We start from the raw sequence: 25,668 nt of genomic DNA on the forward strand, positions 1-25,668 counted from the left end.
TCTGTCCCCTCCTGCAGATGGCTGGGTTCAGTTTGTGATGTTAAGGAACCCCTGAGAAATCCAGAGGCAGCTGTGGCAGTAATCAAGTCTCTGGGTAGATCCCCTGCAAATGCAGCCTTTTCTAATGGTTTTGATAATTGCATGTCATTTTTTTTCAGCCTGACTAAAGCAATTCTGATATTTTCTGGTCTTGATGCCCTGCATCAGCGTTTTCTTGTACTAAAGGTGCCTGAGCAGAGCCTGTTCTCTGTTGCCCAGTGCTGTTTCAGCACTTTCTGCTTGTCCTCCCATAGAAGCAGTGCATCTTGTTGAATGCAGAAATGGGCACGGCTGGAGCTGCCTCAGCCTGATTTCAGATTTTAAATAAGATCTGTAAGAGAGAAAATATCCAAGCTTAGGGAGAGATTAAGCTCTGTGACACTTTGCAGGGGGGGACCTCAGCCCGGGAAGATCCGCAGTGTTCCTCTGTTCACATGCAGTGTGATAATTCAGCCACCAGCCAGGCATTAACAAACACCCATATCAAATAGCTGGGGTCTGCCAGGGCCAGGCTAAAGCTTCCTACCTTGCCTGTCAGGTGGGAAGTTACACCAGTAGCAAGTGCAGATTAATCTAATGGAGATTGCAGGTGGTACCTGGCTGAGTGTGGGTGTTTGTGTTGCATGGGTCACACTGCAGCAGCTGCTCGGCGTAGCCGTGGAAAATGTGGCAAATGAGTGCCATAAACATAAATAGCCTCAAGGTTTTTACTGTCTCCATCAGGCTGCAGCAGTAAGGGTAAAGAGGGGTGGTGATCTGGATTCTCAGCATATGCTCCTGGCCCTGCTCTCAGAATAAAGCAGTGTGAGCTCTGTCCTGGCAGGGGATCCATAGTGGTGTGTACTGACAGCCATTCCCAGTGGAACTGTGCCCCTGGCATCCCTGGGACAGCAGATATTCCAACAGCCACTGCTGCTGCACCATTCTGATGGGGCCCAGAGCACATCCTGTGCCTGCCAGATGGTGCAGAGCAGGCCCTCACCCTGCCCTCACCACGCTCTCATCTGCCTCAGCCGTGTTCCCCTGGTCACTGCACACCAGTAATGCTGGTGTCAGGTCACAGGGGCTTTGACTGGTGTCATTTGGGGACCACACCTCAATATTTGAACTGCTTCCCAAGCAGGAGAGCAACCTCTGTGCTGCTAACAAGGCTTCATGGGAGAGGTAGGAGGCTGCATGCTCAGCCACATCAATTACCAGTTAAGTGCATTTGTAACAACTAGGCATGATACTCGAGATTTCTATCCCCTTTCTTCCTTTTAGTTGGGAGCAAGATGCTGAACTCTCAGTGGAGAGCTGTGAAAGAGTGACTTGTGGGTAGCACCCATGTAATTGATGGCACAGTGGTGGAGATGCTATTTCTGGTAGCACTCAAAACAAACATATTTCCAAAGCGCAGTGCAAGCAGGTCTAGACTGCAGAAATCCATTAGCAGGGCTGGTATGGGAGTTGTCTGGCTGTCACATTTTGGGATATATTTGCAAGAGAGCTGTTTGAAAAATAGACCCTTCTTGACAATGGAATATCCCCAAAGCATGAATTTGAGACGCTGTAAATGGGAAGGTCTGAGGTGCTATTTGCAGAGGGAGAGCTCATATAAGCCTGGGACACTCTATTAAAAACGGTGCAGATTTATTGACTTACACTGGCTGATAATCTGTTCCTAAAGCTGCTTTTAAAACCAAAGTAATGTAGTTCATACTGCTTTCCCTTGTCCTTCCTAACAGTGTTACTTCTGTCCCTTGTTTAAGTGCTAACAGTTTAAAAATGCATTTGGAAAGGAAGTACGGAGGATTTTGAGCATGGTACTGTTAACAGGAGCATTGTTTTGCCAGTCTCAGAAATTACCCAGTTTTCTCTCAGGGCAAATATGCCATTTTATCCACTTAGGCACCAGACAAAACAACCTTTACTATTTTCTCCCTGCCAGCATCCAAGGCAGCTCCAGGCAGGAGGCTCAGTGTTTGTCCTCTTCATGGCTGCAGAGGAAAAACAAAACGTGCAGAAGAAAAATCCCTCCTAATTTATCCAGCCCGAGCAGCTCAGGATAATTTCTAAGCGGCTGCATCCTTGTAGCAGAGTTCCCTCAGCAGAGGGGAGGTGAGGGCTGTGGGGCTGCCAGGGGCTGAGCACGCAGCATCTCGGTGAAGCTGGGCTCACAGCTCTCCCCAGCAGCCTGCCAGAGCCGGCAGCAGTGATGTAACCGAGCTCCCGGCACATCCTTTGTCTGAGGAATTGCCTCAGCCTGCTGGAAAAGCTGAGCTGCTCGGGCTGTGGCAGAGGAGCTGCATTTCGCAGGAAAGAGCTCCAAGAAATAACTTCTCGTGCTTGCCTTAGAAGGGAGATTTTCCTCAGAGGTGTTTCCCTAATTCCCTTGTTTTCATTCTGTTCATGCCGTTGGCACGGGTCACAGCTGGACTGTCAGCCACCCAAGCTCCTGCTGTCCACAGTGTTCCCTCACCCAGGACACGGCCCCTTTTCCTCTGCTGCGTCACTGGAGGGTGAGACAAGCACCTTCTGAGACCCTCCTGTGGCTCATTAATTCACAGGGATGTACTGAACAGACGGACTGGAGCAGCGAGAAATAGTGGGGTTCAAATCTCATCTGAGAATCTGTAGGCAGAGCTGGACTTAATCAATCCAACCATTTATCTGTTTACCTGCAGAACACAAAACAGTCTACTGATTCCAGGTTTCCTCCACTCCTTTGGGCTCCTTAACGCTCCTGAATTGTCAGACTTTTCTTTTACTCACTGAGCAGACATCTGCTCCAGCTTGCACTTGGCTTCTCCACTGTGCAGGGGCCATTAGCAGGCACGAGTCATCGGTGTGGCAGCAAGCGACAATGAAATGAACCTGGTCAGAGGGACTGAGGTAGGGATCCACTTAACGTGCTGAAAGGAAAATAGGAAAATGTCTGACTGGAGAAGATGAGGGCATTTTATGGAACTTCCAAACAGAAATGTGTGTAGCAAAGGGCTCAGTGTGCCTGCCCCAGAGCTGCCACCTGTAGCGTCAAGCGCTGCAAATTGAGGGCATGGCCCCAATCTGATTGTAAACTTGACACACTTGTAATCTAGCAAGAGTTTAATCCTATTAGTGGAGGTGCTTGTTTCTTGCCCAGCTGGCCAGAGAGCCTCTGATTTTGTCTTCCTTTGCTGTCTGCGCTCACGTTGTGTTGGTGTAAATGACTGAACAAAGCCTGGGGCTGCTGGCAGTGGGGTCTGAGGAGAGCTCTGGTGGTGTGAGGTCCCCAGAGCCAGAGCAGATCAGAAGTGGAGCAAATACAGGGCTCTTCTGCCTTGCTGTGGTAGCACTGCTCTGCAGACAGCCCTGGTTCACCCGGGTCATTGCCAAGGTGCTGCACCAATTCACATTAGTGCGGTTGGCTGGCAGGTCAGCAACAGCAGCTTCTATGTGCCTGTGGAGGGAGACAGGTAAGGAAAGAGACGTTTCTGCACACCCCAGTGGGCAGAGAATTAAAACATGCATCTGCACAGGTGAATGGAAGGGTGCCCAGGGGATGTGCTGACCCCTTCTTGCAAAGAGAAATAAAATTGTTGTAGAAGACCAAATGCTCAGGTGCTCTAAATGCAGCATGGCCAGTGCACTAGACTGGAGAAGTTCATCTTCTTGTGGAGCTCCAGAGGGGCATCATAAGGTCGAAAAGTTCATTTCCTTAGTTATAAAGAGATATCCAGTCTGATTATTATTTCAGCCTTATCACATTGGTTGCCTGCATTTGCTTGCTAGAGCAGATCTCAAGTCTGAAGGGCCTTGGGTAAGGTGAGCACTTGTTCTGTCGGGGATTTGTCACTGGGGCATCAGGCGGTGAGCAGAGCCATGTGCTTGGCATCTCTGTCTGTGGATCAGTGCTGCTCTAAGAATTAGTACTGGGTGAATTATAACCAAGATACCAGATCTTGGAAGTTACAAAAACCCCCCCAAAACCTGTAGGAGGCAAGTATCCACTGCCTTTTTGACCTACTATAGTGAATTTGGCCAGATTCTCCTCCCTTTTACTCCAGCTTTTATATAAAATTGGTGGACTGAAAATGAAGCTCAAATAGGATTTGGCCCTTGAACACCAATAATAAAATTCAGTTATGTGAAAGAACCAACATTTGCCTTATGGAGAGATGTTATAGTAATTCCTCTAGCTTTCTATCCCTCTCTTTCTCCCTAGAACAAGGAAGAATATGGGTATTTTAGTATACAGGATAGCAATGAATGGAGCTTGGATGCTTTGTTTTTCTTGGTACCTCTTCAGAAGAAAAAAGTAGTCCAGGAAATTTTACGTGCTGTACTAAGTTAATGCAAATGAGTCTTGTTTATTTGCCTGATGTAATGGAATAAAAAGAAAGCAGTGGAAAGGGAGCCAAGTCATTTTCTCGTAGTCTGCAGGAGGGAAGTTCAGTGCATCTGGAAGGCAGCAGTGTGGAGACAGAGTATTTGTAATTGAACTGGCACATGGCAAAAGAAATGTTGTGGCAAATCTGCGTCAAAATAAGGGCGGTGTCAAATTGGGCTCAAATTCAGTAATCACAGGTGCCAAATGGATGAATTTAAGTACAAAGTTTAGAATTGTTGTGATTACTGTGGTTATTCTGGGTTCCTTTTTCAGACGGTCCCAGCAGGCGGCATGAAAGATTAAAAATTTTCATGTGAGGACACTGATAGGGAAAGACACTTTCTCCTGCAGGAACTCAGAGTGGGAAGTTCAGGGAATATTGATGAAATGGAGAAGTACTTGTGATTCAGTTCAATATAGGACACCCTTTTAAGTTTTCCAGCCCTCAAAAGCCGAGTGGTAACTTTGGTAATGAGCATAAGTGGATTTATGGCTCAACAAAACAGAATTACTTTGGCTGAGCACACCTTTTAATCTGGGGGGAGAAGAGCACCTTCCAAAATTAGTCAAGCGTAAGAATACCCCAGGCACCTCACTTGCTTAAATTATTCAAGGGTGAGTGAGACCAAAATCCAGGGAAATCAAGTACATTTGGGGAATGCAGAGACCTTGGTGCTGGATGTGGGAGGTGATGCTGCATCCTCAGGAAGGACATCAGCAGTGCAGCTCAGGCGCGTTACAAATGAAGCACGTGCTACATCTCATTTTGTGGGTAGGAAATGTCACACCAGTCCTAAAAGCAGCCAAGACCCCTTCCCTCACTGATCTCTTTTTACTTTACACCCTCAGCCCTCTTGGCTGGTCCAGGTCACCTGGCAGGTACCACAACTGAAAGGTTTCAGCATTCCCCTCCTCCCCTGCCCAGCTGAGCCATCCTTTCCCACACCTCTCTCCCTTCCCCCACTAATGTAGCCTGGTTCCCTGCAGTCCTTGGAAGGTTTATTTCTATTTTTCCTTGTCAATTAACTAGGCTCCCAACTGCATTGTGCTGAACTGCTGCACTGTGTGCACTCCATACCTGTTTGAAATTGCTCTTCCTGGACAAAGCATGCAGGCAAACTTCATTTATCAAAGTAAGGACTTTGGGGAGAGCATAAATAATCTCCACTTATCCCTGGAGGACCTCCAGGTGGAAATGGGTCTGTAGGTGTGAGCAGCTGAAATAACTTGCTTTTTTTCACAGCTTCAAAATGAACAAAGAATTCCTTGTGGGGGAGGTGTGCATGGAGAGTACAGGATGAAAGGTGAAGACAACAAACAGGCTGATGACCTAAAGCTTGGGATCCTTACTTGCCCTGAGTGTGTCTGAGTAGAAGAGCCTCTTCATCATTAATTTGTCACAGGGAACAGAATGAATTAAAAGAGCAGGAGAAGGGAATTAGCTAAAATGGAGTCAGCTGTGCTTTTTCAGCATCCTTTGCAAACACTGAAGCTTGCTGTTTATTAGAAGAGGCTTTTCAAGCTGATTTGGTGATGAGATGAATGGCCTTACCTGTTCCTGGAGCACCTGGATGTGCAGGGAATGTCCTGCCCCTCCTGATCCAGTCTCCTGGCTGCAGAAAAGGTGGAGGGCAGGTACTTGCTGAGGCACTGCAGGGATTGTCACAGGACACTGGTGCAGTGTCTTCGCATTGTCAGGACACATCTCTGGGGCTTGGTTTGTGTCAGTGCTCCTTAGTGCTGTGTAAACTGGGAACAGGCTGGCTTATGTCACCTCCAGTGAGAGAGCAAAATGGTTGAATTTGGCTAAATTCAGCCAGTTTAGAGTCTGTGCTTTACTGGCCAAAGAATGTCTGTGCTTTACTGGCACTGAAGCCCACCCAGACAAGATTCTGGCTGCAGTCATGGAAGGGATCTCGACCTGTTCTTCGTGTGCTTGTCTCAGGGAACAGGCTTTGTGTCTGTGATACCCTGTCCCAGGGGACTCCTGTGGCCATCTGCTTCTGGGGAGCTGGGTCTCAGTATGCTAATCCAGCCCTTTGGAACCTGGCAGTCTGGGCTTTGTTCTCTGCTCTTCTGCCTCGAGAACATAAGAGGGGAGGGAAAAAAAAGTACAAGGCTGTCATTTTCTAAAACACTTTTTTCCTTCTCTTTCTTTCGCTGCTCCTCTGTTACAAAATCAGGGTACTGACTTGGATTTTCAAAACTGCAGATAGTTTGGGACATGAGTTCCCGAGAGGGCTCCTCTGACCAGCAGAGATAGGCAGGTGTGCTGAGGGCTTCCCAAATCCAGTACCTCAGGAGTAACTTTACCTTGAAGGCCCTCACATTTGGACACTGCCTTCCCATTGGCCTGAAACACACTGAAAAAATGTGAGTGGTGCTGCTCACTCTTGTGTTTCCCTGGGGATGGTTGGGTGTCCACAAAGATGGTAACTTTATATATATATATATATATATATACACATACACACACACACATATGCATGTGTACGTGCATGTTTTTTTAATTAGTTTCTGTAAATCTGCCCTGAAGTGTGTTGGGAAGGGGATGTATTTTGTACTGCTAGAAATAAATACATGTGAAATTTGTTTATTTGATTTCTCGTAGGGAAACAGCCTAAAACTGATGTGTTAAATTTAAATGCAAAAACACATATGGCATTTGATTAAAAAGACGTAACTCTGCAAGTGTATTGATTTAAATTATTTTGATGCACTCGGGGAGCTTTAAGTTCTAACATGGGTCATTAAAGCCACTAGTGATTTCTGTAGACAGGAATCTATTTCCTTATAGGAACTAATTTGATGTAGGACCTTCAACAGCTGCTTTGACATTTTGTCCTTGAGGATCTGATGGTGAAACCGTGTCCTCATTTCCTCTGGGATATTGTAATATATTACATTGTGTGTTCTTTCAAGATGTGAAATCATCTCTGTGTACTTGCACATAAGGATATAAATATACATAAAGTATATAAACATAAACACACACGTGCAACTCTGCAGACACGACCTTTTATGCATTTTCAGGTGGCTCTTTATAGGATTAGCTTGGGCTGTGGAATGAACTGAATCATCAGACTGTGCTCTACATCCTTCTTGCTGAGCTCTCAAAAGCTGGGAGGCTTCTTTGGTGGGCCAAATAACGTGTTGGAAATAATGCACTGCACAAATGTTGGTGGTTTCCTGCCTGATTTTGCAGAGTGTGGTGCACTGCAGTGGCCACCCATGAGCCAGCCTCTTAACTCAGAGATAGCAGCTCAGAAAGAAAACAATGATGGTGAGCTTTGGTTTATCTTTTGTGCAAATAACACATTCTTCTTAATATTTTACCAGATAATAATCTGCATTTCTGTGAATAAGACTTATTCCAATCAGGATGGCTGTGGGTGAAAATAGAAGTTACAAGATCTGGTTTATCTGGGAAGAGTGGCCGTGGATGTTGTATCTGGAAAGCTGGATGGTGTCAGTTTGTAGGAATGGCCTGAGTGGAGATGGGAAGACATAATATGGGATCATTCTTGTCATGGAAAAGCCACGGGCTGAGAAACCCAGGGACGGAGAACTAAACTGGAAGCAATACCCAGGGCAAATAGGAGCCTGGAATGATCAGGGACTCACACCAGTCACAAACACGCACACAGGGCTACATGCAATCATGGGTTATTAGGCACCATTGCAAAAGCAAAATGCTGGAGGAATTGGTACAAAAAGTGCAATAAAATATGCATCAACATGATGAAATATGTATTGGGATGAATGCTAAGTGGGATGAGCATTATTCTCAACTGAGTGGTGGCCTTGGCAGTGCTGGATTTGTGGCTGGACTCAACGCTCTCAAGGTTCTTTGCCCACCTAAACCATTCTGTGATTCTTTCTTGTGAGGTAAATCAGATGGGCTGTAACTGTTTTTGTAGTGGTTTTGTGTTTCTCACTGCACAAAACACTCCTCCTCTCTGTTGAGACTATGCTTCAAAGGGGAATTTAGCACCTCCTGATCTCCCCTTCACAAGGAGGGCAGGCAGGGGGCTGTCACAGGCCCTTGGGGAAGGACAATGTGCTGATGCAGGCTCCAAGCCACAGGGCTGTGCTGGAGGTGCAGCATCACATGTGTGCCCACAGTGAGAGTTGTTTCTGTGACAGCCTTTACAGAAAGAAAGGAGGAGAGGTGAAATATTTTCTGTAACTCATTCCCATTCCAACACACAGAGAGAAAGAACGAGGCAAACCCCAAAAGGAGGAGCCCTGGGCTAAGTTCTGTCCTGCCTTATGTCATCTTCAGTTTTACTGAAGACATTAGAGTTGGACAGGACATAAGGGAGGCAAGGCTCTGCAATTCTGGCAGTGAAATGCATCTCCAGTGCTGAGGTCTCTTACTACCAACTCTTCGGTGTGATGTTAAGGCTTGTAAAGGTCTCCAGCCACAGTGGAAGGACACAGAGCTCTGAATAGATCTCCACCAAAGGAGATCTCTTTAGGAAGGAAGCTCCAAGGCTCCTGTGGTTATGTTTCTTAGTAGCTGTTTATGGTTTTGGCCATAATCTATTGTAACAATTACTATTAATCATATTACTATCATATTCCTGCAAAGCACCAGGGAAGGTTTTCCTGAACAGATTAATCACTAATGAATTTGTAATCTGGCTTTGATCACTCATTCCTTTTGAATGCTGGTAGGTGGAGTTTACATGCCAAGATTTTCTGAATAATGAAGATGCTGCCTCTAAGGACCCTTTGGAATTAATTTTTTCAAATTTGGATCTAATATGTAAGCTGGGCTCCCATAGTTGTCAAGAAGAAGGGACTCCAGCAAATTATGCAGATATGGAGGTTTCCACGTGCTCCTACTGAAATAAAAAGCAACATTCCCTCTTCTTCTGGAGAAAGCTGGAGCAGACAGGTAGAAGAACTTGCAATCACAAAGGCAGACAGGGTGTTACCAGAGGGGTTTGAGCAAATCTCTCTTGAAAGGTTCAATCTCTGATCCTTCCACACCGTGGTTTCCAGCACTGAGCCCTTCTGCGATGTCAGCAGCACCTGACATCAAATATCCAGCCAATAATTATGGTCAGCTTTGACACAGCAAAGTATAAATCTCACGTCTGGTGAGGCAGAAATGTCAGAATACTGTCTGCACAATAGCTAAAGGCAGTGCAAATTGTAATTAAAAGCATTTAATTTAAGTTAATCTTCATTAGAAACATAATTATGTCCGCACACAAATTGCTTCAATGTAATTGTCACAGTTGTAAATACCTAGTTCTATTAACCAGCTTTTCTTCAGGATAAACTGGCTGGGAGATTATCAGCTGTTTTAGAGCAAAAACCCATTAGTGTTTCTGTGGCACGTGTGTGTGTGGAATTAGACCAAACTCACCACCTTCATCCCTGCAGAGTGGGACCAGCTCACACATCCCCCGGGGCTCCAGATAATCCCCTGTGCAGAGATGAGAGGATGCTGTCTTGGAAGTTCATTAATTTATGAAAACTTGGTTGTAGAGAAGCAGAACCAATGGCCCTCCCCCAAAACCTTGGCTTTCCAAGGGATGGTTTATCTGCAGTGGCACTGGTTTGAGCCTTGTTCCTGTCTTGTAGGTTTGAGCATATGGGAAAAGTTGACCTTCCATGAAGTTTTCCTTTTCTAATCTGATTAGCAATGAAATCTGTACGTGGATTTCCTGTCCTGATGCCCACAGGAGAAGTGCAGGTTTTAGGAGCTGTGTTCCATCAGCAATGTTCCTCTGCTGGAGACAGGCTGGACTCTGCTGCTGCTCAAGTGGCACCTACGAACACACTCCCTGGAATTCTTTCCCTCAGGTCCTTGATTGCCACAGGAATTTGGGCCTGATCCCTCTTGAAGTCAGCAGGGAATTTCCCCAGTGGGGTCTGTGTGGTCGGAATCACCTCTGCTACAGAGGAGTGCAGAATGGAACACGTGTGGGGCTCTGCTGAGGGCAGCCTGACCTGAATCCAAAGAAGTTTGAGAGTGCAAGATTTATCTTAGGAAAGGAACAACTCAGCCTTCTTCACTGCCTCAGGAAACAATGCCATGAATACATGTAAGAAATCAGATAGCACTTGGGAGATGAGTAAAAATAATCTTGTGAGTGGACTTGAATGCTTGAAATGGATGTCCCAACAACATAGTTTCAAAGTAGTGGGAGCTTTTAACTCTTGCCAGTGCTCTTCCCAAATAATCTGCGCTGTTACTGCTAATTGGCATAAATCTTGCTCGTAATACCCATAGCAGAGATTTGCACAGAATCCATTGCTAATCCTATAAACTGGTGAGTTTGATAAAGTGGGTTGTGCTGGGCATTGCTAATTTTGTTTTCATGCTTTCACTTGCTATCATTCATTAACCCCCAAATGGCAGGCTGGGCAGGGTACACGAACAAGAGAGCAATAGTCATCTTATTAGGGGCTGTAACGGCGAGTGGGAAATTACAACAGAATGAATATATCCACAGTTCTAATTGGATGCCTTTTCTTGTGTGCTGCTGTGATGCTACCTGCTGGAAAAAAAAACCAAACCAAACCAACCAAACCAAGTTCTCATCAGCACACTCCAAATTAAATCTAATTCAAGGGAATTTTACGTTGAATGGCATTATTTTTCACGTGGACCCAAGGCACCACAACACGGGGTCCAGCTGCTCTTTGTGTCTCATTATGTATTTCAAAGTAGCTGTGTCACATTGCTTGAATTCTGCCCCACACGCAGCTCCAGGAGCAGCTCTCAAGCATTGATCTCATGTCCAGGGCTCAGACCTGCTCCTGATTCTCACTGGGTGTGGTGCTCACCAGGGTAAACCCAAAATTCCCCCAAATTCTGGGACATCCCTGATCAGCGTTAGAGGAGGACTGAATAAAAGCACCCCAGGGCTCTTCAGGCTTGTGCCTTTAATGCAGGCTTGGAGTTGGACCAGTGTTGCACACTGGCAGAGCTTACAATAGTGATGCTTTATTTCTAATTCGAGGTAGGTGAGTTGAAATGGGATTAAATGGGCACCTTAAATGGGATTACAAAGAGAAAGGCTCAGGTCATAAGATAAGACTTTCCAGATTTCCATCTGCATCCTGAAGAGAAGAAAAAAAATCTGTTCTGGAAAAGACTGGAAACTTTTTCTGCCACTCGCTGGCCTAAATTTTACACGTAGTAGCCAAATAACATAAAAATGCACTTCTATGCATTATATATTATTATAACACTTTAAAATGTATTATTGATATAATGCTTAGTTCTGTGACCACCTGGTAGTCCTTAAAGAAATGTATATTGGTACAGTCTGGGTTTGCTTCCAGTGAAGGAGGTCTGGGTGCAAAACAGCATCTCACTGAGAGAGCAGTGACCAGAAGAGTTTGGTTTGCACACAACGACCTGGAGAGCTTCCCCCTGCTCTCCCAGTGGCTCCATGTGCCCAAGATGGGATTTCCATGGTCAGAACCCAGCTGAATCAAACTGTGACTTAATCAAACACCCCCAGGGACAATGGGTGGATCTATGGGAGCAGATCAGATAACCGGGGGAAAGGGACAGCAGAGTTCTCAGTGAAAACTGAATTATGAGTCAGCTTGGATAAGTGAATTTAATACTTGCCTTGGTATTACAAGGAAGTGAAAAGGAGTTGCAAAGAAAATGTACTGTTCATTATCTCAGGCTGATTTTCTAGGCAGCCAGTATTTTTCTTTTGTCTAAGAAGGCTGCCTTGGAACTAAAACAAGACAATACTGTAGATTATATATTCTCTTGAGGAAAGAAACAAAATATTTAGCCTGGACTACAAAGGGAGAAGAGTGTCAAGTTTTTAAAATTACTTCAGCATGTTTGAGTTCAAGACAGCAGAAGCAAAATGCTTGTTAAGCCGTTGTGTAGTGTGCAATGTCATGGCTGAGTTGATGTTCCAGGAATTGACTGCACCAGCATGTTAATTGTCAGGACATGATTTCCTAATTCTTTTTTAAGGATGCTCGTGTGTTGCCTTATTTGGTTACAGATGTTTCACTGCCTGGGCACACAGGGGGAAATAGGAGAAAGGAAAAGTGCAGTTGTTTCAGCACAGTGACATTCTGGTGAACTCCAGCACCACATTTCTGATGGAAATGCATATTCTGAACATGATTTCTTCAGAGACACCAAGGAAACTGTACCACCGGTTTTGTTACAGTTACCTCTCTCCACTTATTCCTGCTATCCCATGCTTCAGAAATGCTGTGTTTCCCTAGTTCTTGAACCCAGCTGGAATTGCAGACATTCAGTGTTTCTTAGGAAAGCTCAGCCCTGGCTGTCTGCGCTGGATGTTTATGAGAGTGCTGGAGCAAATTGAAAGCACACCACCGTGGGGAGGGAGATTGCTACAGGAGAGGCTGATATTGCTGGATTACCTGTCAGAAATGATCTGGGTCTGAGATGAGGCTGTAAAACATTTGAGGGGGAAAAACTAAAAATACAAAGTTTCAGAAGTGCTGTCAGTGTAATCAGGGAGTAAAGCCCGATTGATGCCCTGTGGAATTCTTCAGTAGATTTGCACCAAGAGGCTCATGTGTCAGTGTGGTTTTGGCCCTTCTATTTACATTCCTGTCCACAACTGGGTGCTCAGTCTCTATTCGATGTCTACATATCAGTTTATGTGTGAGCAGCATTCCCATCATGAACGGACAACAACCTTGTTTCTTTCTGGGCATCCACAACAAAATTAAAAAACTCTGAAACAACAAAACAAAACAAAACAAAAAACCCACAATGACAAGCCAACCAAACAAAACACCTGTATCTTTTAATGGATATTAATGGGTCTGCTTTGCTGAACCTAACAAAGGGTTATTTAACATCCTTTTGTTTAACTGTAGTTGCAAAGTTACCGATCTCCACAGCCACAAAGAGGACTCAGAATGCTTTGACCCAGGGCTGGTGGGTGCATAATTGAGATCAGAAGCTGACTCAAAACCTGCTAAGGAACAAGAAACTCTTTTCTGCAGAGGTGAGGATCAGCAGGAAGGGTCAGGGGAGGAAAGAATCTACAATACCTAGCCCTGCAAAGGTGAAGACCACTGTGAGGTACTCCCTGTGTTCATTATTGTCTCACACCAGAGTGCCGGTGGGAATGACCAGCTCAGCCCAGTTCCTGCCCATCTGTGGCAGGAGAAGAGGGAAGCACTGCGTGGCAGATGCCAGGCTGGTGTCCTTCACGCCAGCAGAAAGGATCCATTTATCATGGAAATGGCACTCAATCTCTAGGGGTGAGGGCTGGGGAAGAGCTGGAGAGTGAAGGATGGGTGGAGAGCTGATGAATTCATGCAGCAGTGGACGGAGGAGTTAAAAATCCAGCTGCACGATTTCTGTGGTTCAAACGAGCAAAGCAACACCCAGTTATCCCCGAGAGCGCACAAGGGGAATGTCAGTGTGTGCAACCATCTGCAGCGAGCTGATCTGTGAGCTCGTGCAGTCACCTCTGCACCATTCCAGGAGTGGAATGTGCTGTTTCTTAGAGATTGGCAGAGAAACAGATACACTTCTGTTTGTAAGTCTCTGGCCACCTCCTGTTTCCATCATATATCTCTTGGGGGAATCTCATAGCAATTAGTTTCTAATTGCTTCAGTAGTCTACAACTGATTTGATGAGAAATGCCATGCAAATGTAATGGTTCTTGCATGTTTCACAGGAGCAGAAATTAATTGCATCATAATTTTAAAAACTCCTGTTCTTTCCAGTCCTCCTTCTACCATCACAGGATATTTTATATTGGAAAAAAAAAAAAGGTCAAATATTAGAAAGTGATATTTTTGTTTCTCTAATCAGGTGCTCTTCTGCCACTGCTCAGTGGCACAGATCCACCCTGATGTGCTCTGTGTTTATTACCATGCTGTAATTGGAGTGGTTACTCCCCAAACCAGTGTGAACCCTGTAATGCCTCTCCCAGGTGCTGTTTAGTTGGGGTAAGAAGGTTTTAACCTCCTGTCTTCTGGAATCCCACCAGTAAACCAACTGCATCTTGGGATCTTCTCCAAATGAAATTTGCTTGCTACGCAGCAGCAAGAAGACGTGATGGGAGTGTAAAACAGGACAATTTTTCACTGCAGAAGTACTTGAACTCACTCCAGACAATTATGCAGCCTGCCATTTTACACACCATCTATTTCACTATTCCTGCATCAATTATTCCATTAACCTTGCTGCACACTAAGCTAGAACCTGTCACTGGTCCTGCAGATGTGAAGGGGTGAAATACACTTCAAAAAAAGGCAAAAAAAGGTATTTTCATGTGAAAGGCTTTGGGACATCCATTTCAGCAGCCTCACTACATGTACTATACAAAGTATTTTTATCTCCCAGCCTGCTTAACACTGTTAATTTCTACCCTAATATGGTTTAGCTCAGGACATAATGCTGAATTTTCCACTACTCTATTCGCTGTCAGCGGAGTTGAAAAGACCTTTTAATTAGAAAAAGAAATTAATAGCTTTATTCAAAGATTAACAGAAATTAGGGTGAAAACAAAACTCTTTCGATAGGGAGGGGATATGCATTTGCTGCAAATTCAGGATATCTCCCAAAACACAAAGAACAGGTTCAGAATTATAATTAAGGAAGAAATTTTAGCTTCCTGGAAGAACAGCTTGATAACAATTGTTACTTTCCTTTAGATTTCACATAGCATCTGTTACAATTTAATTTTTAAAGGCCACCATTTTTAATTCCCATTAATCTCCAGAATTAACAGTGTGATAAAGATCCTGGCAAACACTGAAATTTAACGAGTCAAAATGCCTCTAGGAGCCTTTACAGAATATTTAATGAATTGAGCAACAGCACCAATGCTTTGAGCGAGATGAAGTGCAAAGCCAGTGTTAATTAGACACAGACCAGTTGTATCTTCTCATGTAATTCAAGAATTAGGCTGACTTGTATTCTTAGGCTGTAAATGGATTTATACTGCTGGAGGACAGGACAGTGTGTCCCTCACCAGGTTTGGAGATGTTTTAGGAAGAATTACTTCCAGGCTGAATACTTCACACTGGTGTCTTTTTTCCATTAAGGTTGATGGCAGGAAGTAAAAATATCAACTCCTCAACAACTCCCACGATGGGAAAGTGTGTAGGATTTTACAGATGTACAAAACAGAGGGGTAAAACCTGTACCTGTGCCCCAGGCCCCGAAGGATTGGCGCCCACAGCCCTTGCAGCAGTGTCTTTATTGGGGTGGGGAGCCAAGGATGGCACAGAGGAGTCCAAAAACATTTGCCAAAGTACCAAATAAGATGGATGGAAAGCATTTTTCCTGTTACTTTCTTGATTTATTGTGTTTTGTTGGTTTTTATTTTTTATTTTTTATTGCCCACTCTTGAAAAGAAAGTTACGTAGGCCAAACAAGGCCAGGCCGCTGTGTCTTTTAGAGTGAGATTTGTGGGGTTTTTGTGAGTTACTCAATCCTAATCAATGTATTCTGTCTGCCACAAGTGCCAAGGAGGACGAGGGTGTCCCTTCTGAAGTGTCAGTGTGCTGCTGTGCCAGGAGAGACACAGCCAGCTCAAAATCTGCTCCTTCAAAGGGGTGCTGACGCCTGACTTGAACTGAAATGTCCCCGAGCTCTCCTGATGCACTGATAAAAACAGCAAGTCTGACACTCATTTTTCCCTAGCACTTATTTTGGAAGGGAGTTACTGATGTCAGCAGGATGCAGGACAACCTCAATTAACTCCATTTCTCAGAGTGGCTGCTCAGTGAGTAAAACACATCCACGTGCTACGGGGAAACGAAATCATATTTAATGTAATTTCCTTTGTCACTTTGGGTGGCTTTTGAACACAGAATTTTCTTTCATGTCTCTTTACACCACATCACAGAGGCTGTAGGAACAAATATAGCTATTTTGTGTAATCTCCATTTTTCCAGAACTTTATTCTGCTGGAAAGCTCCATGCTGGGATGCTGCCCTCTCCTTCCACAGCTGCATGCTGGGCAGCAGTTAGGCAGAATGGGTGGGTTGAAAGACAGTGGATTTATCCCTGGAAAATGGAAGTGCACAAATGCATCAGTTTTGTCCCAAACCACTCCATCCTGGCACAGTGTGTTGTGTTTGTGTTTTAACCAGGGTGAGGATCTATTTCCCAAAGTCTTCTCATCACTGTCAGTGCCTCATTCAAGAGAGAGCTGCACGAAGCTGAACAACAGCCTTTCCCTTTTATGAAACTGTGCACAACAGGACCAGCAACAGCTACAGGTTTTAGGAGTTTTTTGGAGTTGGAAATCTCATTAATGGATATTCCAGCCTCACCTTGACAGGCTCCCTGTGTCCTTAGTTTCAAGACTCCCATTTCAAGTAGTGCTGCTTCCAAAGTCTCTGATGCTCCTCTGTCATCCAAAACTCTTTCCTCTCAAGAGTGATGAGGGGATGCTGATTAGGATTCAGTTTTCTGAATTCCTAAGTGCTACCTGTCCTGGGGCTATTTGTGCTGGCAATCTTTCCTTTCAAAGTCAATCTGTCCCCCAGAATTCCTTGTTTCATGCTTTTCTGGCTGGAGAAATGGTAATGTTTTATAGATTGGTTTGGATGGCTGTGCTCTTTGTTCCCCCAAACTTCACAGCACATTTATCCTCGGCGTAATACCCTCATGAATGCAAGAGCAAGCCTTTCTTCTGGTTAAAAAGAATCAACAGCCTGAATATCTGTTTCATAGTCTCCTCCATATGTATAGGGAATGGGGATAACAAACTAACCTTTCTTCCAGGGGCTAATTGGATTTCACACAGTTTGGAAGCACCACTAATTCATCAGATATATTAAAATTCAGCTTTAACATTCCTACTGGGTAGCTTGGCTATTGACCTTCCTCCCTCCTGCTTTTTATCCCATTCTGTTTCAAACTTACCCATTTCCAGTACTTAAATAAACAGGCACCGTGTGCTGCAGCCCCTTGAGAGCAGCATTTCTTCATGCATGAAGTCTTACAAGCTGCTGCGGACACACATGCATGAATATTTCTCATTCCACTTAAATAAGCATCACAAATGCTTATTCTGGAAATAATGCATATTGTTCAGGAGCTGGTGTCCCTGCTTTGGTTTAGTTGCCTCATAAAGTGGGCATAAAGCACTCATGATCAACCTGCTGGAGTTACGCAGCCTAATAAGAGCATCTGCATTTTTCAGCAATAAAAAGGTACAAAAATTCCTTCTTGAATCAAAGAAAACATTTGATCATCCTGACTGGCCCAGAACTTTCTCTTCTGTAGGTGAGAAAAGAAGAAAAAAAAACCTCTACAGGAGAGTGGAATTTGATTGTTTCAAACTGTGTAGGTGGGCCTGAGTGGTCTCTGTGAATACAAGAAAAAGTTGAGATCTCTGAATAATGCATGAAGGAATGGAAAAGTCTCTGCATGTTTCTGTTGAGAGGTCACAGCGAAACACAGATGGCAGAGGTGACTTTTCCTGCCCTTCTTGGTGACTCTCAGCAAACACAGGAGTGAGGGGACAGCATGGCCACGATCTGGCCTGGTCTCCACGTGGGCGTTTGGTGGCCCAGGGGGGCAGAGATGAAAGGTGACAGAGGCCCCTTCCCTCACTGCTGGGTAGCTCAGAGAAGGGCTCTCCAAAGTGCAATTAAAATATTTGTGTGGCACAGGCTGGGCATGCAGGAGTGCTCTGGGTCCACTTTGCAGTGTTAATGTTTGTGGTTTTCCTGCTCCTCTTTCTATTGCTTGTCAGTTTTAAGCAGTGTTTTTTCAGGAAAGCAGATCAGTAATTCTCTTTCTGTGAATGCAAATGTGGAATCTATTGAGTGGGTGTGTGCGTACTTTAAAGAAATAATTGAATCCAAACATCTCTTATTTTTAAATGCAGGAAACCAGAATCTAATAAAATGTAAATCAATTCAGTGTCTGCTTTGGGCTTGCAGTCTTCAGACTGTTGAAAAGAAAAATGTATTAAGTGCTGTGCATTCCAATACCAACATCTTTATTTTCCATCACATTCCCTTAACCCTTCAGTCATCTGAAATATTTTTCTTTGTGGGTGTGTGGTGAAGATGGAACTACCCATGTTCATCAATTCCCATATTCCTTCTGAGTCTTTCTGTGGGTCAGTCTGAGTGTGTTTGGTTTCTCTACTGTGCTTTGCTGATTGCAAACACCCAAATGACACATCCTAAAGCACAATTGCCATTGTGATTTAGGACTTTGGCTCCTCAGACCTGAAACAAACAGGCCACTGCCAGTCTGACTTGGAGTACAGTTGATGGGGTATCAATAAATCCATGGGATTGCTGGTGTGAGTTAAAACAGAGTTTAAAGAGATTTCAGTGACCTTCTCAGCTCAGTTAACTCCTGGTGCCTGTCTGGCTGCTGGTCTGACTTGCTCAGCTTAGTGCTGAGAGAGAAAGGACAGGAGCAGGCAGCTAAAATACATTAATTGTCTTTAGCTAACAGATTATGGGATGTGTTCAGTTTGACCAAAGCAGCCTAGAAAAGAAGAGTCTTTCTTAATTCAGCTCTGTTCTTACAGGTTTTACGTGTGTATGGCACACAAATATCTTCTGTGGTCTTTTTGGCCCTAAAGGAAGCTGTTTCAGTAGAGAGTTTTCCCCCTGCTCTGACCTCTGGAAGCCCACAAGCTGAAGGACTGTGATGATTTAAAGAAAGCAAGTGGAGATTGATTTTCTAGGAGCATAATCTTTAGATTTGCAGAAATGTAGGGACTTTGAAGCTACTTATATACTGCTATCACTCTTCTGCCTAAATTCCTAAAGGGGAGGGATATTGCAGAGAGAATGGTTTACAAAATCATTATGACTGAAGGAGAGAGCTAGAAATAAGAACATTTTGTGACTGAAAAAGACATTTCTTTGAAGGTGAAGAGGACAGTTCAGCTCACCCTCTGTCACTGCTGTGCCCATGTTGGTCCTGGAGTGACAGTGAGGGACATCATCACCTGTAAGGGACAGCAAGGGGCTGAGACGGGGCAAAAGGAGCTGGGTAATCCTAACCCTTCAAAGCACCCCAGGCTCTGCGCTGCTGGGTGATTCAGGCTAAGGCTGAAGTCTTCGGACTTTTTATTTCTAATTCTTTTTAATTGTTTTATTTATTAATAAATTACTGTTTCTAAATAGTGCTGCTGCCTCCTGGAGGAAGGTGGGAACAGCCAGTTACTCTGAGCTGTGCCAGCATAGGTCCTGTGTGTTCACTGCTCCTCTTCCAGGTGACCTCAGAATTCCTGTCTGTACCATCACAGGCATTGCAGCAAACTGTGAGCTCCCATCCAGGGATGTGTGTGAGGCAAGCTCCATTTTGTTGAAACCCTGAAAAATGCTTAGTTCCACAAGTGCTGTATTAAAATGAAGCAGGGGCTCAGCAGCTCTCACAAGGCTGTAGCTTTTCCTTTCTGCAATTAAAATTGCTGCAGCAGACACTGATGGACTGTCACTGCAGAAATCCCAGCTATATTGTCCTCTCAGGGAAGCTTTTTCTCATATAAGCAGAGAAGGATTTCATTTAACAAGGAAAACCTAAGGAACTGCAAACTAATCTCTACAACCTTCTATTTCTTCCATAATATATATCATAAAGGTTTTTAAAGATCAGGCCTTGGCACAAAGAAAAATGCTACCATCAGATCTATTAGAAATAATGACTGTAAGAAATAAATTTGTGCATCATCGACTGGAGTATGAGGATATGATTTCCTTTGTTGGAATTGTTTAAGCTACAGGAATTGGAGAGCAAACATTTCATGCAGTATGATCCTTTCCTAAGTCAATATTGTCCTTTCAATCCTGAATTTCAAATTAAATATTATCCTCCCTTAAACAAAGGCATGCTTGGAAATCAATGCTGTTTATCTTGTCTGCTGTAGTTATATACACGAGTTTAATTTTTGTTATAGATGAAAAATGCTTCTAGACTGAGAACTGCAGAAAGACAAAGTCTTTCTGTTTTGCTGGTTCCTGGTGTCATTGCTGAGGGTGCATGGCAACAGTCACCAACAAAATCACCATTTTCAGGTGGCAGCATTGGTCCTTGCACTATCTGGCTACTACTGGGGTTTGTCTTGTGCTTTAATAAATTTATAACTGAAAGAAAAATGCAGCATTTTAAAAAAATGATTCTCAGGTTATCATCTGGGATAATTTTTTTGTTGATATGATCCTTCTTTCAGGGTTTGTTTCTTTTTTCATGGTGTTCCAGGTGAATTATTGGATATAATTAGAGTGGTAGATCAGAGTAAGCTAAAGCAGAAAATATTCTTTGAAAAAGTCCTTACTGCTTGGGGGAAGACTTGTACTGCTTTTATTTATTTATTTAAACTGAGAAAACACAAGAAAAAAGACTTCTGAAGAATGGAGAGAAGACCAGTAATGTTATTTGGGAGTCACTAAAAGCCTCTACACCATTACTGCAGGTAGAGGTTTGGCCTTGCCTGCCAAGAACAACCCTTAAATTTTCCATACTGATTAACAAGGTCTCAAACCAGTTATCCCAGCATGGCCCCACTTCCCAGCTTCATGTCCTTCAGGGATGAGCATATCCAGGGCTTTCTTGTGGTGGGTTTCTTTTTTCCATGCACCCCTCAGTCAAGCTGGCTCTGGTGCTCTCAGATCCAGCAATGAGGTCACAGGTTTTCCCAAAGAAAGTTTACTCCAGCGACTTCCTGTGGACAGGAATCCATCTGGGACGTGTTTTAGGGACTCAGAGCAATCATCAGGGACTGGAGTTGAATAAACAAAAGGTAAATAGAAAATACCACACACGTGGTGAACATAAGCAACAGAGCTAGAGCCCCATAATAGTGGACACCAGTTATTTTCTGAATTTTGCAATGTTTTGCACTGTTTAAGGAGAGAGGGGTTGGGTTTTGGCTGTCCTTTCTACTGTGTAGTGGTGAGCTCTTAATAGTGGAGGTTACAAGAGGAAATCAAAAAGGAACAAATAAGGCAAATACGGAAGTTATTGCTTCCTGAATATTCAGAGTTCAGCAAGTGGATTACCCAATTCTCTGCCAGCCTCCAGTGCTCAGCCAGCCAGCTGTTCATAACTGTAAAATACCCATAATAACCTGCCCTCTGAAAGGACAGGAATGCAGAAAAGTGAATTGCAAGTAGCTCTGCTTGACATGCGATCAGGTTCCTGTCCTTGAGCACGCTGGAACTTCTCCATCGTGTTTGCACCCTTGGATCTGAAGGTTTTCTTGGTTGCCTGGGCTTCCTTTGTGTTTGGGGTGGTTGTGGGCAGTCAAGGACAAAATCCACACTTGGGCTTCTGACCTGGAGACAACAAAAGCATCGGTGGGTTCTTTCTGATTTCCTGCAAAAGGCTGGGAAATTTTGGGAGCCTTTTGATCCAACTTTAGATCACGGATTTAACTGCACAGTGGAGCAGAGCAACCCACTGGTCTTTTCAGTGGCATAAGTGTAGTACTCAGCATTCAGATGGGAACTTGTGTGTTGAGCCAAACCCAATTATTTGCAAATGAATCAGCGCCACACATCCTCGGGGGGAGGGCTGTAATGCCAAGTGCTGGTTTGAAATGTCATCTTCTCTTTGGGAGAATTCTCTAGATAGAGTTAGTTATTTTCAATCTAATTTTAGGCAATCAGAAATAGGAATTCACCGGAGTTAGCAGAGAAAATTCTAACTGATCAAAGCCACGGCAGATTTCAGCCTGCTCCATTTGGAAAGTCATGACAATGTGAAAAACAGGCTTTTCACCAAGGTTTGGCATCGTAACCAGTGCTGGCACTCACAGGCAGTGCTTTAATTACACATTATACTAACCAGTGTGAAATACTGAGCCTTATTAAGATAGCCAAAAGCCTTCTTTATAGTTGATTTATTAGAGCTTGAAATTAACTTTTCACAGTCCAGCTCCAAGAGATCAGTAGATAGGGAAATTCAGCTCTGCCTCCAGTGAGTTCTGCCATGGTTATCTCCAGTGCTCTCTCCAGTTCCTTCCAGTGCCCAGACATGGTAAAACACTGCTCAGCAGCAGCACCTCTCAGCCTCTTACCTCTGTTATTAACATCAGTGCCAACCTTGTGCTTGCTTGGAATGGCTTCCTGGAAAAATGGAACTTTAGGAAACCACCTTGGGCTCTGCTGGGTGCTCAGATGTGTGGGCTGCCCCAGGCTGGCTGTGCTGGAGCTGTTCCACACTGGGGTGTTTGCAGACGAGCATTTTTGGTGCTCCTGGCACAAGATTTGGTCAGTATATGGCTGGGATATCAGGATATTGTTAGGAATTGTTAAAACAAGCCCATCCTCTGTAGAGAATTGCAGATCTCTGCCAGCTGAATACGGGGAGGAGCTCCCAGCCTGACGGAATTTTAGACTTTTCTCCTGCTGGAGTGCTCCCAGCAACCTGAATGCATTTTCACATTTCCAAACTCCCAGGTATCAGTTCTCTGATTAAATCAGTGGATCTGGAGCTCCCCCATCTTGTGCTTTGCTTCTGTTTGATGCTACAAGGCAAGGCAGAGTTTGGAGCTTCAGGTACTGCAAGATAAAACTTCCTCCTACTGAGGATGGCAAAAAAGAGAGGAGCAAGGCACTCAGTGAGGGAGAGGCTGGCACAACACCTGCAGTAAATCTGTGGATTTAAATGGTGCTTGGGTGGGAAAGTTGTCCTGTCATACTTTGGGTCTCTCCACCAAACCTTTTGTCTTTAAAGTTTATCATCAGGATTGCTCAGGAGGAGTCACATCTCTACATCTGTGTTTACACCCAGTGGTTCTTTGAAGTTTTAGGCTCTGTAGGTACCAAGACACTCCCCAGGACGGGCAGTGGTGTCACAGCCCTGCCAGCATGGCATGAGGGCACCTCTCTTCTTCTTTTAGAAGTAGCTGTGTCATTCCTTCAGGTGACTGCTGTGCCCTGTCAGCAGGGTGGGAAATGCCAAACCTCCTAGAAGTTGCAAGGGACATGTTTGGGGTTTATTTCTCTGTTTCTTTAATGACTCTGTTACACTTGATTTGCCCAGGGAAGTTGTGTGATGAGCACCTATGGGAAGCAGGACCACGTTAACATGGGTTGGGGGGAACAGCAGAGAGGCAGAGCCCCCTTCTGCTCCAGTGAAAGCTAAGCCACATCAGAATGTTGCCAATTAAAAATAAAATGAATGACTTTGCTCTCTTTGTAGGTGACCTGTCTCCACGATTTCTTTGGGGATGATGATGTGTTTATCGCCTGTGGTCCAGAAAAATTCCGCTATGCACAGGATGACTTTTCCCTGGATGAAAGCGGTAACATCAAACGCACACTGTGGTTTTATTTGATTGCCATTCACTTGCTTGTATCAGATAATAATGCTGCATGCCTTTGTTCTGGTTTTTAAGGCCCAGTACATGGAATTTAACATCCTTTTGTGAGACTTATCCAGTCAGCAGATATTATAATCAGGCAAATACCGACTGAGGTAGCCCAAGTCAGAATAAATTAATTCCTACAGCATTTTGACATCCACTGCAAAATCTGGGAGTGTTTATACTTTCAATTTTCTCCAGTCACAATCAGATAGATACATTTTACTTGGGAACTTACCACCCTCATGTAGACACATGCATATTAAAGATGGGAACAAGCAACAGTTAAAAAATCACATTTCCACTGCTTTCTTGTGCTGATTCAAAAAGCAGGGCAATAATTCCCTTTTTGGGGGACATGACTGGGGCAGTGCCATTATTTTTCCTTGTTACCACTGCCAGCAGAAGTCTGTAATAATGTGAGTTTCTATGATCAATTAAGCCATGAAATCCTTGATTTTACAGATTTTAGAGCTTGCTTGTAGGACTTACCACCCACCCCACGTGGAACTGTACTCACCTGTCCGCAGGTGCCAGTGAGTGCAGCAAGAGGAAATTAATGCCATTTTGACCATTTAAACTAAAAGAAAATGTGGTCTCCAAGCATCTAGGCTCATTTCCCAAAGCTCTAGGTGTGCTGTTTAAGGAACACAAGCCTCATCCTGTCCTCCATGCTGCAAACTGGCTCAGCATTGAGGACCAAAGAGGATTTTTGCTGGATGCCAGGAAGTTAAGCAGCCTCTAATCTTCAAACACCGTGGTTTTTATGACTCCTTTGCAAGCCTGGTTTTATTTTAGTGCTGATTCTTCTGACCTGTGTACTCCAGATGAACCCACTTGATGGTCTTGGGTAATTCAAAGAAAGTTTCCAAGGTTCAGTTGAGACTTTGCAGGCAGAGAATAAAGCCCGTGTCAGGCTGGGGAAGTGATCTGTAACCTGAGCTTCATATTGTTTTTTACCACTCAGCAGTTGAGTCAGCTCCACAGGGAGCTCCACGCTGGAAAACAGTTTGGATGCAGCCCTGGCAGAACAACTGGATGGAAAGCTCAGCTCTCTGCCTACACTTCTGGCCACTGCTCACTTTTCCAGCTTGGATTTCTCAGGCATAAAGAAGCCAAATTTGCTGTTGGGAAGGCACTGAGTAGCTGCAGGTCCCAGAGGTATTTTCAGGGGAGCCTTGCAGCTCTCAGGAAGCAGATGAGGAGCCTCAGCACCGTTTTCCCATTGTACACCCATCACCCTTCCTCGTTCTGAGTCAGATGCTGCCAGGAGAAGTGTAATTCCTGAGGTTTTGCAGATGAGTGTCACTCACTAAAATCTCCTTTGTCAGGGGGAAATTTCTCTTGCCTGTTTGGATGACACACACCAGGATTGCTGGTTATTATGTTCACTCTGGCAGGACATCAGGAAACAAAAAGAGAAACAGCATAAGAGAGGATTATGTAATCTTTTTCCTCCTGGCTGCCCACCACAGCTTCCACCCTCTAATCCCTGCTGCTGAGCACCTTCCAGATGACATTGCTCTGTCCCTTTTGTAGCCACTGGTTTCAGCATTATGGAAATGTCACACTTTGGTGACATTTAGAGACCTGTTTACAGCAACTTCAGCACAGCCAGGTTTCCACCTCCTGCAAAAGCTCAGGGATTGCCTCTGGTGTACTGACACTTGCCAAGGACTGAGCTGGAGGAATTCCTCAGAGTCAGCCTTTCTGTGCTGGAAAATGCAAAGCCAGGTTTCCTTCCAAGGAATTACTCCCCTGGGAAGAAGATAAATTTGGAAGCCCTTTCAATGACATAACGTGAAGTATTTTTACTTTTTAGTTTTTTGTTTTTTTTTTTTTAGTGAGTAATTCAGGTGACTAAACACAGCTGCCTGACACCCTTTAAGTCCCCTCACTACATCAGTACTGCTCTTCACGTATAAAAAACTGGGGCTATATTGGTGCTGGACCTGTACAAGCCTTTCTGTGACATCACCTGTGAGAAG

The 25,668-nt window shown here is 44.3% G+C and overlaps 1 protein-coding gene across 2 annotated transcripts in view; it reads left to right on the plus strand.

The window, feature by feature from the left end:
• Positions 1-25,668, plus strand: part of DCX (doublecortin) — a gene marked incomplete at its 3' end in the record, with an annotated part of 63,074 nt that overhangs the window by 26,466 nt on the left and 10,940 nt on the right. For both annotated transcript variants that reach the window (XM_082289755.1, XM_082289756.1), the window contains exon 3: positions 23,518-23,620. In XM_082289755.1, coding sequence (XP_082145881.1) covers positions 23,518-23,620 — 103 coding nt within the window. The remainder of the gene's footprint in view (positions 1-23,517; positions 23,621-25,668) is intronic.

The sequence above is a fragment of the Coloeus monedula genome (genome assembly GCF_965178545.1).
Source record: "Coloeus monedula genome assembly, chromosome: 12".
Taxonomy (NCBI): domain Eukaryota; kingdom Metazoa; phylum Chordata; class Aves; order Passeriformes; family Corvidae; genus Coloeus; species Coloeus monedula.